Source organism: Eptatretus burgeri, chromosome 4, assembly GCF_056783735.1.
Source record: "Eptatretus burgeri isolate ZD-2024b chromosome 4, Ebu_testis_v1, whole genome shotgun sequence".
NCBI classification, from domain to species: Eukaryota; Metazoa; Chordata; class Myxini; order Myxiniformes; family Myxinidae; genus Eptatretus; species Eptatretus burgeri.
The window spans coordinates 78773348-78787554 of NC_140964.1; the positions used below are offsets into that span (position 1 = coordinate 78773348).

Here is a 14207-nt window from a genome sequence, read left to right on the forward strand (position 1 = left end):
AAAACCCTTGTCTCCTATGATGAGAAGGAAGGTGTCGAACTCTCTTCACTACCTCTCCTTCTCTTTATTCACTCCTGCCCTCTCCTCCCTACCTCCTCTGCTTATCAAAGAGGTCTTCTTATCACTCATACCTTATATGATCACTCCCACCTTATTTTAGTACACCCACATATTTTACAGTCCCACCTTCTTTTAGTACTCCCACATATTTAACACACCCACATTATTTTGGTTCTCCCACTTATTTAACACCCCCACCTTATTTTAGTATTCTCACATATTTAACACACACCTTATTTTAGTATTCCCACAGAGTTAACACACCCACTTTATTTTAGTACTCCCACATATTTAACAAACCCACCTTATTTTAGTACACCCACATATCTAACACACCCACCTTATTTTAGTCCTCCCACATATTTAACACACTCACCTTATTTTGGTATTCCCACAGATTTAACAAACCCACCTTATTTTAGCATACTCCCACATATTTAAAACTCCCACCTTATTTTTGCACTCCCACCTTATTTTAATACACCCACATATTTAACACTCCCACCATATTTTAGTACTACCACATGTTTAACACACCCACCTTATTTTAGTATTCCCACATATTTAACAAACCCACTTTATTTTAGTACACCCACATATTTAACACTCCCATCATATTTTAGTACTCCCACATGTTTAACACACCCACCTTATTTTAGTACTCCCACATGTTTAACACACTCACCTTATTTTAGTATTCCCACATATTTAACAAACCCACCTTATTTTAGTACTCCCACATATTTAAAACTCCCACCTTATTTTTGCATTCCCATCTTATTTTAGTACTCCCACATATTTAACACTCCCACCTTATTTTAGTTCCCCACATATTTAACACTCCCACCTTATTTTAGTTCTCCCACATATTTAACACTCCCACCTTATTTTAGTTCTCCCACATATTTAACACTCCCACCTTATTTTAGTTCTCCCACATATTTAACACACCCACCTTATTTTAATCCTCCCAAATGTTTAACACTCCCACCTTATTTTAGTTCTCCCACATATTTAACACAACCACCGTATTTTAGTTCTCCTACATATTTAACACTCCCACCGTATTTTAGTTCTACAAATTTAACACTCCCACCTTATTTTAGTCCTCCCACATATTTAACACACCCACCGTATTTTAGTTCTCTGACATATTTAACACACCCACCTTATTTTAGTTCTCCTACATATTTAACACGCCCACCTTATTTTAGTCCTCCCACATATTTAACACACCCACCGTATTTTAGTCCTCCCACATATTTAACACTCCCACCTTATTTTAGTTCTCCTACATATTTAACACACCCACCTTGTTTTAGTTCTCCTACATATTTAACATACCCACCTTATTTTAGTTCTCCTACATATTTAACACACCCACCTTATTTTAGTTCTCCTACATATTTAACACACCCACCTTATTTTAGTTCTCCTACATATTTAACACACCCACCTTATTTTAGTTCTCCTACATATTTAACACGCCCACCTTATTTTAGTCCCCACATATTTAACACACCCACCTTATTTTAGTTCTTCTACATATTTAACACGCCCACCTTATTTTCGTCCTCCCACATATTTAACACACCCACCCATTTTTTCACTCCCTTTTTTATCACTTCAACCTCATTTGATTCCATCACTCCCACTATATTTTAGTCCTCTCATCTTCTTTTCCATAACACTCCTGACTTTATGCTTTTGAAAGAGATCACAATGGGATAGAGCAGCAATGTACCTCCTCACATTTCCCCTCCTTCTTCCCCTTACGACATCTCCTTTCTTCCCTGTCAACAACCGCCACCACCACCACCACCACCACCACCACCACATGGCATACACAGAGAAGACTGATGGAGTAGGCCTATCAAGTGTTGGCTTAGTGGTTAAGGTGGCGGCTTGGGATCCTAGAGTCCTGAATTCAAGCCCTGTTGGCCGCTGAATTAATACACCAGGAGGTTGACTCAGCCTGTCATCCTTCCGAGGACGGCAGAATGAGTACCAGTGTACTGGTAAGGGGGACACTGCATCAGCGGCTTAGCTGCATCCCAACCAATGATGTAACCAGCAGCCACAGGCTGCATATGAGAGAGAGAGAGAGAGAGAGAGAGAGAGAGAGAGAGAGAGAGAGAGAGAGAGAGAGAGAGAGAGAGAGGGAGAGAGAGAGAGAGAGAGAGAGAGAGAGAGAGAGAGAGACTGACTGACTGACTGACTGACTGACTGACTGACTGACTATCAAGGGAGCTGGGAGAAGAGCATCATCACGATGTGCTCAATGGCCTTTTCCTGTGCTCAATTACTGTTTAACTGTTAAGCACAGTCGTTCCCTATCAACAGAGATATTTTTCCGAGTTGCTTCCAGTGAAAGGCCTTCATGCAATTTTTTTTATAGGTGGGGGCAAATGGTCCTTCATTCTTGCTTCACCCTGCTAAAAGGCCAGAAATTGCTCTTCACCATTGTGACCTCTTTGGAAATCAATTGCTGCCAGCTGTGGTTAAACTTCACCGAGATCTCAGGAAACATTCCATTTTTTGGCATCACCACAAACTGCCTGCCTTGTGACTGAATTATATTATTTTGGAAAAGGGCATTGAAACGTTGCCTCTTCCTACTCATTCACAATGTCTCTGGGCCTAATGTGACATTTGGCTGGTCAGGTAACTGAAATACATGGCACCTGTTATGAATTACAATTTCGCTTTGAAGAGCCATTTATTACCCGATTAAGCATCTCCAAACCAGTGTTCCAATGACTAAATAAAAGGGTGTGACTGCATACAACAAACGAGATGACGTGTAAAAGTGACATTTGTGTTTTTGATCATTTTTACTGCATTGGGAGGCCTGGTGTTGGCTTAACGGTTAAGGTGACTGGCTCTTGAGTTCAAGACCCTGTCCCCATTGAATGAACACCAGGTACGGTTGACTCAGCTGTCATCCTTCTGAAGTCAGGAAAATGAGCTTATTGGTGCAGGGGCATTACATCAGTGACACAGCTGTGCGCCCAGAAAATGTTGCAGTCAATCAGTCACAGGCTGCACACAAATAAATAAATTAATGAATAAACTGCTTTGGGAATACAGCACTTTTGGCATGATGTAATCTGCCCCAGGTTGCTCAGTGTGCATGCGCAGAAAGACCTTGCAATGAAGTAATTTGGGGTGGGCTAGATATGTTTCACGCCTGTCAGATAAGGATTGTACAGGGTGGGCCACAATGTCTTGGCGCCCCTTGTAAAAATTGTGATGTTGCCTTTCATCATATTAGCTGACAACACTGAAGGGTTCTACAAGTTATCCCACATACATTTGCAGTTCTCTTTTACTTTATAACGCACTATCAAAGGTACCCAGTGTTGCCGGGAAATGCCGACTCCCTCTTCCTACCCCTTTGAGTCTTGGGTATGTCTGGATCAGCTTTACACATCTGTATTTGTGGATTTTCTCTCATTCTTCCTTGCAGATTTGCTCAAGCTCTGTCAAGTTGTATGGGGACCATCAGTGAACAGCAATCTTCAAGTATTTCCACAGATTCTCAATGGAATTAAAGTCTGGCTTTGGCTGGGCCACTCGATGGCATTCACGTTCTTCTTCTGAAGCCATTCCAGTGCTGCTTTGGATGTATGCTTGAGATCATAGTCCTGCTGGAATGTAAATCTTCGCCACAGTCTAAGGTCTTTTGCACTCTGAAGCAGGTTATCATCAAGGATTTTCCTGTATCTGGCTCCATTCATTGTTTCCTCTATCCTTGCAAGTCCCCCAGCCCCTCCTACTGAAAAGCATCCCCATAGCATGATGCTGCCACCACCATGCTTCATAGTTGGGATGGTGTTAGATGGGTGATGAGCTGCGCTCGGTTTCTGCCAGATGTCACACTTTGCATTGAGGCCAAATAGTTCAATTTTTATCTCATCAGACCACAGAATCTTTGGCCTCATCCTCTCAGAGTCTTTCACGTGCGTTTCTGCAGGCATACTGTCGTGTGCCTTTTTCTCAGGAGTGGCTTCCATCTGGCCATGAAAGCCTAGGTTTGTGAAGTGCTGCAGAGACTGTTGTCCTTCTGCCAGGTTCTCCCGTTTCATCCAAGGAACTCTGTAGTTCTGTCAGAGTGGTCATTTGGTTCTTGGTCACCTCCCTGACCATGATCCTTCTTGCCCAGTTGCTCAGTTTGGTCAGATGGCCAGCTCAAGGAAGAGTGTGGGTAGTTCCATATTATTTCCATTTCTTAACTAGCAGAGTCTACCTGTCGCTTCGCTGATGGGCCAATTAGTCGTTCTGTTTGCCAAAAATTTTGGGTGAAAAGGAGAAGGAAAGGAAGACAAATTTACTTGTGCATAGAGTACTTTCACCCCTACCCACCCACCATCCCTGTCCCCATCCCCATCCTCATGTCCTGCCACTCCTTTTGCCCCCCACTCCCAGGCTTTGACAGGCCCCTCCAATTTTTTTTGGGGGGGGCAGGGCGTGGAGAAGGGAAGGAGGACAAATTTACCGTGCAAAGGGTGCTTTAACCTCAGCATTGCCCAGGTAAAATAAGAAATTGTAATACCCTCTGCCAGCACCAACAGGGTGGCCTCAACACGGTACAAATTTACATCAATAATTTATGCCCCCCCTGCCCTCACTCTCCCCCCCCCCCACCATGCGAGACCATGGCCACATAGTCTATGTTACCCCCCCCCCCCCACCAGACACAAAGTTGCATTTGTACCCCAAATTTGTAGTTTGTAACTTAGAAAATGTGGCCATTCATAAGGAAGATAGAGATAGAGTGAGAATGAGAGTGAGAATGGCATTTATAAATATAGATGCATATAAAAAGGTTCAAGTGGTCTAAAGCTCTAAATGGTCAAGGATCTAAGCTATCTAATCTGTATGAAGGATACAAGGGGTCTGAATCATTCTAAGGTCTGAGGGTTCTAAAGGGACTTAATCGGTGTAAAGGTCTAAAGGTTCTGTGGGTCAAAAGGGTATAAAATGTCCAAAGGGTGAAGGGATCTAAAGTGTTAAAAGTGTCTTCATGGTAAAAGAGGTCTTAAGGGTCTTAAAGATAAAAGGGGTCTTGGATCTTTTCGGTCATCGTGGTCTTTTGGGTTTTTTGGGGTCTTCATGATCTTGGGGGTCTTAAAGGGTATTCAATGGTCAAAGGGACTTCCTCTCTTGTAGCAGTCAACACGTGGCCCTTAATGGAATTTTCTCATCCCCTCTTCCTGTCCAGGCTGGAGTTCCTCAAGGCAGTGTTCTGAGCCCAGTGCTTTTTCTCATTTTCATCGATGACTCTTCTCTCTGACTCTTTGGAAAATACTCTTTATCTCTTTGCTAATGACTCCACCCTCTGCCGTACCATTTGTCATCACACATATCGGTAAGCAGCAGCCTCTTCACTCTCTGCAGATATGGATAAAATCACAAGTTGGTCCAACACGTGGAACATATCTTTCAATCCTGACAAACACACTCTTACTATGTCTCTCCAAAAGGACCATCTGGAGCTCCTCCCTCCCCCACTAACCCTCTACCCCCCCATCTACCTTCTCAACAATCCTCTTGAAGAAGTCCTTTCATTTAAAATTTTGGGCCTCACTATCTGCTATGATCTTTTCTGGGAAAGCCACATCTCTAAGCTGGCCTCCAAAGCCAGTCATCCTCCGTTGTGCAAAGTCTGGGCATCCTCTATCATGCAAAGTCCTTCCTTGGCACACCTGAGCTCCTGACCACGTACGCAGCTTTCATCCGCAGCCTGATGGAGTACTGCTATCCCCTCTGGGCTGGTGCTCCAGCCTCTCACCTTTCTCGGCGTCATGCTTTGGAAATCAAGGCATTTAGGATCATTGGTATCTCCCGTGATGAGGCTGAGTCTTTGGATCTCTCACTCTCTCACTGCAGGCAGGCCGATGGTCTTTCTGTCTTCTACCATCTCCTCTCCGGCCTCACCGCCCCTCCCCCCTTGCTCTGTCTGCTATCTGTCCCTCCCATATTTCCGCAAGCCACTCAAGGTCTGCCAGCAACACACTTCTTGTTAAACTACCAAAATCAGGAATCACTGCTCACCTTCATTCTTTCATTCCTCTTTTTACCCACCTTTGGAACAACCTCCAACCTCTCTTCAATCCCACTCTTCCCTCCAGGTCTTCAAAATAGCTGTTTACCACCATCTCTTATCTTCCACCATCCAAAACCATGATCTTTTCTACTCCTATTAATCCACCCAAATCCCACCTCCTTCAAATTCCCTTCTTTCCTTCCTTAAAGTCCCTGTAGGGATGGGACCTGAAAGTCCCATCCATCTCTCTTCCACAGATCTCCTCATGTGTCTATTCACCACTATTTTGTGCTTCCCTCTCCTATCCCTCTTGTCTCCTGCTCCCCTTGCTATATGTTCTGTGTGTTAGCTCTGATACGAGCCTTGACATTGTATCTTTAAAAAAAATAAAATAATAAAGGGTGTCTCGGCATTCCAATAGTACGTAATTACCAAACTGTGTGTGTGAAGTCAGGGTGAAACTGACGTTCAAACAGTATGTAATTAATAGACCTAAGTGTCGTTTGCAACCGACGTTCAAACAGTACATAATTTATAGACATTTAGTCACACAGATTCACTGTGAAAGGAACGTTCCAATAGTATGTAATTTATCGACGTTCATGTAGTCTGCAACGAACGTTCAAACAGGACGTGATTAATTGGCATATCGTCTTCACCGACTGACTCACGGCTTCGCTGTCCGTGCTTTCATTTTTATATACGAGTGCGTGTCCGTAGGTGCGTGGCCGTACGTGCAAACCAAAAAAAAAACTTTCAAACCGCGTGCGAGAAACAACAACCACACAGGCCGTTCGCTCTCACGTGCCTGTACGTGCATGGCCGTACGTGCGTGGCCGTGCGTGCAAAAAAAAAAAAATATATATATATATATGTATGTATGTATATATATATATATATATATATATATGTATGTATGTATATATATATATATATATATACGTTAAAACCGCTTGCCAGAAACAAACACACAGGCCGTTCCTTCGCTCTCACGTGCCTGTACGTGCGTGCCCGTAGGTGCGTGGCCGTACGTGCAAACCAAAAAAAAACTTTCAAACCGCGTGCCAGAAACAACAACCACACAGGCCGTTCCTTCGCTCTCACGTGCCTGTACATGCATGCAAAAAAATAAAATATATATATATACTTTAAAACCGCTTGCCAGAAACAACCACACAGGCCGTTCCTTCGCTCTCGCGTGTCCGTACGTGCGTGCCCGTACGTGCGTGGCCGTACATACAAAATAAAAACTTTCAAACCGCGTGCCAGAAACAACAACTACACAGGCCGTTCCTTCGCTCTCGCGTGCCTGTACATGCGTGCAATAAAACAAAAAACTTTCAAACATCTACACAGGCGAAGGGGTTCCTTCGCTCTCGTAAAGGACAACTGGATTGGGGCATTGTGTTTATCTATAAATGTGCATAAGAAATCGAGAAATTATTAGAATACATGGTCATCACCATCCGGAAGTGGTGCTTTCCCGTACGGAATGTTCACATGCATTCCACGAATTATCGCTTTCATTGAAGTAACAACTGCTGTGATACTTACACACACAGAGTTAATTAAAATCAAGTTTACCTCCCTGTCTTTGCTGGCCATGACATTCGCTGCCATTGACCATTGCCACTCCTACGTCACGGTGAGGCGACAGAGTAGGATTTGTAGGAGACCTGAAAGTACAGTGTCATTAGGTATTCCATGTTCAAATTGTTTTAGTTTGAAAATAGTTTAAAAAAAAATAGTTTGCAAAGCATACTACCAAATTGAGATGTATTTCGTTGGCAAACAGGTTGAGTAGAGCTGAATTCCTTAACACTTCCAAAGGCCACACCGTTTTAACAATTGGAAACAAAAAAAAGTTGTGCACTTTTTTTGATAAATTATTTTTGGAACAATTTTTCTTCAATAAATAAATAATAATAAAAATTGTCTCCATGTACATTGTGCACACCTTTATCTCGTTAGCAACTCTTCATAAACAACAGTGCTGAGGAAACGGCGCTTCTTCTTTGTTTCCTCGTCCAGGGCAAGAATGCGGAGGCTGCTGGATGTGCCAACGTTTTGATAAATTATTAGTTTTAATGGCCAATTATTCAATTAGCACCAACGTATTTTACCTTTTCGCAAGGAAAAACACAAAGAGAAGAGAAGAGAAAAAACCCGTAATGGCGAATGCGGTTGAGGTTTTCTTCCCCATCGGCCACGCCTACGCAGCAACGTGTCCTGTCATTGGTTGGTAAATAAATGGCCACAGCAACGTGTCCTGTCATTGGTTGGTAAATAAATGGCCATAACTTGGGAAGCACTTGTCCGATTAATATCAAGCCTTGAAAAGGCACATCCTCAGGTCCCCAGCAATATACCTGGCAAGTTTCAATTAGATCGGACCAGTGGTTGTCAAGAAACAGCGGTCACACACACACACACACACACACACACACACACACACACACACACACACACACACACACACACACACACAGATTGCTGGAATTATACATCGATATTTGTGATATTATATTTATTTGAAATTTCATTTGTGATATAAGAAGGTCAAAGTGTTCTCAGTGGTCAAGGGTCTAACGAAGCTGTCTAATCTTTCTGAAGGGTGTAATGGGTCTAAATGGTGTGAAGGTCTCAGGGGTCTTAAGGGTGTTTTGGGACTTCTTGGTCTATTTGGACTTTGGGGTCTTTTGGGTCTTCAGGGACTTTTGGGTCTTTGGGGTCTTTTTGGGTCTCCTGGGTCTTCGGGGTCTTCAGCATCTTTTTTGGTCTTCGGGGTCTTCAGGATCTTTTGGGTCTTTGGGGGTTTGGGGTCGTGGGAGTCTTCTGGGTCTTCGGGATCTTCTGGGTCTTTGGGGTCTTCAGAAGTCTTTTGGGTCATCGGGGTCTTTTGGAGTCTTCTCAGTCTTTTGATTCTTTTCGGTCTTTGGGGTCTTTTCGATCTTCGGGGTCTTTTGGATCTTAAGGGTCTTCAAGGACTTTTGGGTCTTCGGGAACTTTTGGGGCTTCTGGGTATTCGGGGTCTTTTGGGTCTTCAGGATCTTTAGACATATAGTCACAGCTTCACTGTGAAAGGAACATTCCGATAGCGTGTAATTTATCGGCGTTTGTGTGGCGTGCAACCTTCAAACAGTACTAGTACAGCGAATAAGCACAATAACTGTGCATTTTATGAGAAAAGCATGAATTTTCTGACATAGTTAGTGAATACCATAATGTTTATTTTCAGATGTGGAGGGAAGTCAGATTTGACATCTGAGGACCGTGAGAGGTCAAATCCAAGATGGCCACCAGTCCACCGGGTCTAATGTTCAAACGCGTTTCATTTTGGAACTAAACAGTGTTAAAAAAACATTTAAGGTGTCATTTCCAACTAAGTTTGGAATGGCCATTCGTTTGGTGATACTTTTGAGATCGCCAGGAGCCAAGGAAATGCATTTCGATCAAGGTCAAGGTCAAATTACGTTAAAAACTTTTGGACATTATTTTGGTAAAGACAATGGATTGGACCTATGCAATATAGTGAAACTTTGCTTCCATTTTGACACTATAGGGATAATAATACAAAAAAAAATTAACAGAATAGTCCCATGCTTCTAGTCTATTTAATACTTTATTAATAGCAATGATGATGATGGTAATGGTAGTGATCAAAATCTAACAGCCTCCAGAACAGAAGCACAGTTCAGTGCACTTGAGCGCAGCTTTGGCACACTTGCACCGTCCAGTGCATCCTTTCTCACAGCGACAGTGGATCAATTCATGGCACGATTTTGATGCTTTGGGGAGAGTGGTCCAAAGCGGCTGCCACCTAGTTGTTTCCTTTGTCCAGCCCCAGTCAAATGGCTCTGGCATCTCTGGATCCAGGACCAATGCCTGGTTCCAACAGTTGGCCTGGTAGCAAGTGTGCTTGATGTGCTGTTTGAGTGCTGCCTGGGTTGGAGGAATGTTCTCGAGAGTTCTAGACTTCTGTGTGAAGAGCTGTTTCCTGGCATGATTCACTTCCATGCTCTCACTGGTTTGGTCGTACATTAGCACCACAAATCGCTCTAGCAGTAACATTGATCCTTCACTGACCTCACTTGGCATGCATAGGAGTTCATTGAAAGCATCATTCACCTCTGGGAAAGACTTCCAAGTTTCCCAGGCAGTCTTCTTTCCTCTGCCAGTGAATGCAAATACAGTGTCACACCCACTGAAAGCATGAAGGACTGGGAGAGTCAGACACTGTGTTGGATTCATTGTGGCAACCATTTGGTAAACAGCTATGTAACGAAAGCTTGACCCGACACCAAAGGCAACCCACAGCTCATTAGGAGCTGTCTTGCTGAATGAAGCTACAGCTAGTACTACCACATCAGTATCAACAGTACGTATGGTCACCTTCTTACACCCCTTTTGCACAGCATCTGCCACATGCAGAAGTAGACGAGTGTCGGCCTCCTCCTGCGAACATGGGGCAAGGCAGGCCAAGTATGACTCAGCCGGAGAGCAAAGGACTCCACTTCCATCTGTTGCATACAGTTCCTTGCCCTCTGCTAGAGGAAGATGAACAACTACGCGTGACAGGCAAGCAAACAATTCGGTTTTGTTATCATCGCATCAAAGGAAGTTCTTCCAGTTCTTTGGCATCACAGTAGAAGGAGCCACTCTTTTCCTTGTGCCCTTTCCCCTCTTCTGTCTTGTTGAGGGTTTGAGGCTGGTGAGTAGGTATACATCCCAGACAAGGTCGATGTGGCTGCTTTTCTCAAGTTGAGCAGAGATGTATGGTGCAAACACTCTTTCTCCATACTCTTGAAATGTTCTTGATGTTCCTGGATTTAGCATTTGAACCACAGCTGCACCATCAAGAATTGTTGTATCTTCCTTTCGAGCAGATTTGATTCCAGGCAGCGAAGTAGATCTGATTTAACCCCAATCCGAATTTTCCCTCCAGTTGACAGAGCTGGCAGGGCTGCCTGGTTTTCATGGGAGAAGAAATTGTCCATGTCTCCGTCTCGTGTTTGAAGGGAGATGTACAGCCTCGAAAAGAGACCACAGTCACTCTTCAGTGCTGCGAGCTGTGCTTTCTGTTTTGACTTAATCTTGACCGGTGTCCTACTGAACACTGGCAACTTGTTCTTTGGAAGTGTTTGTGTGATAGGTGTTGTACACTGTTCCAGCCTTTCTCTCACAAACTTGGTGTACTGTTCCTCACCAAGAGTCTCGATCCTTCTCACAGTTTCAGCCACTTAGGTGTCCACGATGTCCCTTGTGTCAATGACTAGTAGGTCTTGACTGTGTTCTAGAAATGGATTCCCCATCTCTTCCAGCACTGTCACAAGTGCTTTAACCTCCTTCAGGAATGCTACTTGCACTCCAGGTTGCTGATCATGGTGGTGATGTCCAGTGTCGCCAACACCATGTTATTGCTTTGTGGCCTGTTGCTCAAACTCTGTAGTGATCCTTGCAATTTCTTGCGCTGCTAACTTTCTGATTTTCAACTGATTGCTTATTTTTTGATAAATTTTTACCTTGACCTAAATTCATTTCCTTGAATTCTGACATTCTCAAAGGTATCACCAAATGAATGGGCACCCCCAATTCAGTTGGAAATGACACCGTAAATGTTTTTCTGCGCAGTCTGACTCCAAAATTAAGGACGTTTGAACATTAGACCCAGGTGACTAGTGGCCATCTTGGATTTGACCTCTCACTGTCCCCTCAGAGGTCAAATCTGACTTCCCTCCACATCCGAAAATAAACATTATGGGATGACCTAACTATGCTAGAAATTTCATGCTTTTCTCATAAAATGCACAATTTGTTAAAATATGAGAGCTTATCCGCTGTACTATACGTGATTAATAGGCATAAATAACAGGGCTTACTGGATAGCTTCACGGAATGACTCACGGCTTCCCAGACAGCTTCACCGCCTCATGGCCTCACCGCATCATGGACCGTACTTTTAGTATATATATATATATATATATATATATATATATATATATATATATATATATATATATATATATATATATATATATATATATATATATATATATATATATATATATATATATTGTTGCGGATTCGCGCCCGCCGGCGTGCGAGCGGCCACGTAACTCGAATCGCGGAACGTCACCCACCGGACGGACAATCCCTTCGTGACCCTCTCGGACTAACGCCGGGAACTAGTCACGGGTGGGCCTTTCGACCTCACCACGATCGTGCCAATCGGCCCCCCGCGTGGGATAGGGTTGCTCGCCAAATTCGACCTACCTAAGTACCCACACGGAGGGTAGACCGGGCGATCGCACCTCGCCGCAGGTCGACTTCGGACACGGGCCACTTTAAGCGACCCGTTCCGTACTATCGGGATAACCGAGCGGTGTTATCGTCAACCTCGACGGTTCGATTAATTATTGGGCGTATTTAGCCCACGACCAACCCTTTACGTGAAGTAAGATGGAGATTCAATAAAAGAAAAGACGAAGCGAAACGGGAAAAACAGTTCAACATAAAGCACATTTATTCCGCGGCAAACGGAAAGCACACATTTCCAATTATACACCAAAAGCAAATGTAAAAGTAGAAGAAGCACAACAATTCTGCACAAAAAGCAAATGTAACAGTGCAGATCTACTACCAACTACCGAGCACACGGCAACACTTATACAGTTTTACTTCACAGACGGTGCCGACAACACATATACTCAAAGCAAAAGAAAAAGGAAGGGGCCACCCTCAACGATGAGGGGGGCAGACGGGCCTGGGGCCGAGACCGTTGGAGCTTAACACACACGCCCGCGTGGAGAACCCATCCGGTCCAAATCCATAATCCTGCCTAAACTTTGTCCGTCCGCGGGATCAGCAAATCCACCGCTGGCGTTTCCGGACCGGGACTTCACTCTCGCAAGCGAGCACGTGGGGGCCTCGTGCGTTGCACAGCACGGACCTCGCGCTCGCTGCTGGGTGAACCCGGCACGGTCCCCGAAACAGCTGCAGCCGCTACTCGGCTTTTGTCCCTCACATGTCGCTGTCGTCATCTCCATTCCACCCACGCACACCTGCGTGTTACGACGCTCACACTCCACTCCATTATATTCACCCCGGGAGACGCGGCTGCATGCTCACGCATGCCGACCGACATCTCCCTTACACACAGCGACCTTGCACACGCTGTCTCCCTCACACTCGGCCGCTCACTCACGCATGCCACCTCCCTCGCACACGTGGCTCCACTCACTCGCGGCCTTCCACTCACTCGTGCCATTTCCCTCACACAAACCATACCACTCACACACGCGGGGGCACTCGCCCGCGGTGCCTCACTCATACCGGCCGTTTCACTCACACACACGGCGACCCTCACACGCGGTGCCTCATCCACACACGGCGTGCTGGGGAGCACGCACTCCGGCACACTCACCACCACACCACTCACACACGGGGTCGCTTCCACACACGGGGACGCACTCACACCTCGCACCGCACACACCGGGACAACCACACTGGGGATTTGTGTCCCCACAAAGGTCCCCGGGGCCTCTATACCCCCCAAGCTCTCCGTGCACCTGTCCACAGCACTCCTCCCCTCGACCTCGCAAAGCACGACCGAACTCACCTGGTCGTGACTCGCCTCAAGGGGGCATACTCCCTCCCCTCGTTCCTGGAGGAGGCCATCCAGCTGCTCGCACCGGGTCTCTACCCAGTCCGCAAGCTCACCCCCATTATCCTCCACTACCTCCGTGTGTGTGTGTGTGTGCGTCACTTACCCCGTCTTCATCGTGTAGTCTTCCCTCTATCGTTCCCATCTCCCGTGTCTCTGCCAACTCAGTCACCTCCTCACCCTTTACCTCCCTTGTCTCAACTATTATTTCCGTCTCTTCCCTTGTTATCTCCCTCGTGCACGTCTCCGTCACCCCAATTAGTTTTTCCCTCTCGGTTACCGTCACCTTTTCCGTCACGACCCTCGCCCAACACATCTCCCGAATTACTTTGTCACCCGCCTCCACCGCGGGCCTGACAGCCGTTGCACTCCCTCCCAGCTCGTTCGCCCCCACACGTGGAGTCACCATTTTAAACTCCCTGGTAACGGCCTTCA

At 45.2% G+C, this 14207-nt stretch overlaps 1 protein-coding gene across 1 annotated transcript in view; it reads left to right on the forward strand.

Moving 5' to 3' along the window:
• LOC147028462 (ATP-dependent DNA helicase PIF1-like) overlaps nt 1-11586 on the forward strand; it is a 30532-nt gene extending 18946 nt beyond the window's left edge. Inside the window, exon 3 of the mRNA XM_085876553.1 lies at nt 11461-11586. Coding sequence (XP_085732679.1) covers nt 11461-11586 — 126 coding nt within the window. The remainder of the gene's footprint in view (nt 1-11460) is intronic.
• The last annotated feature ends 2621 nt before the right edge of the window (nt 11587-14207 follow it).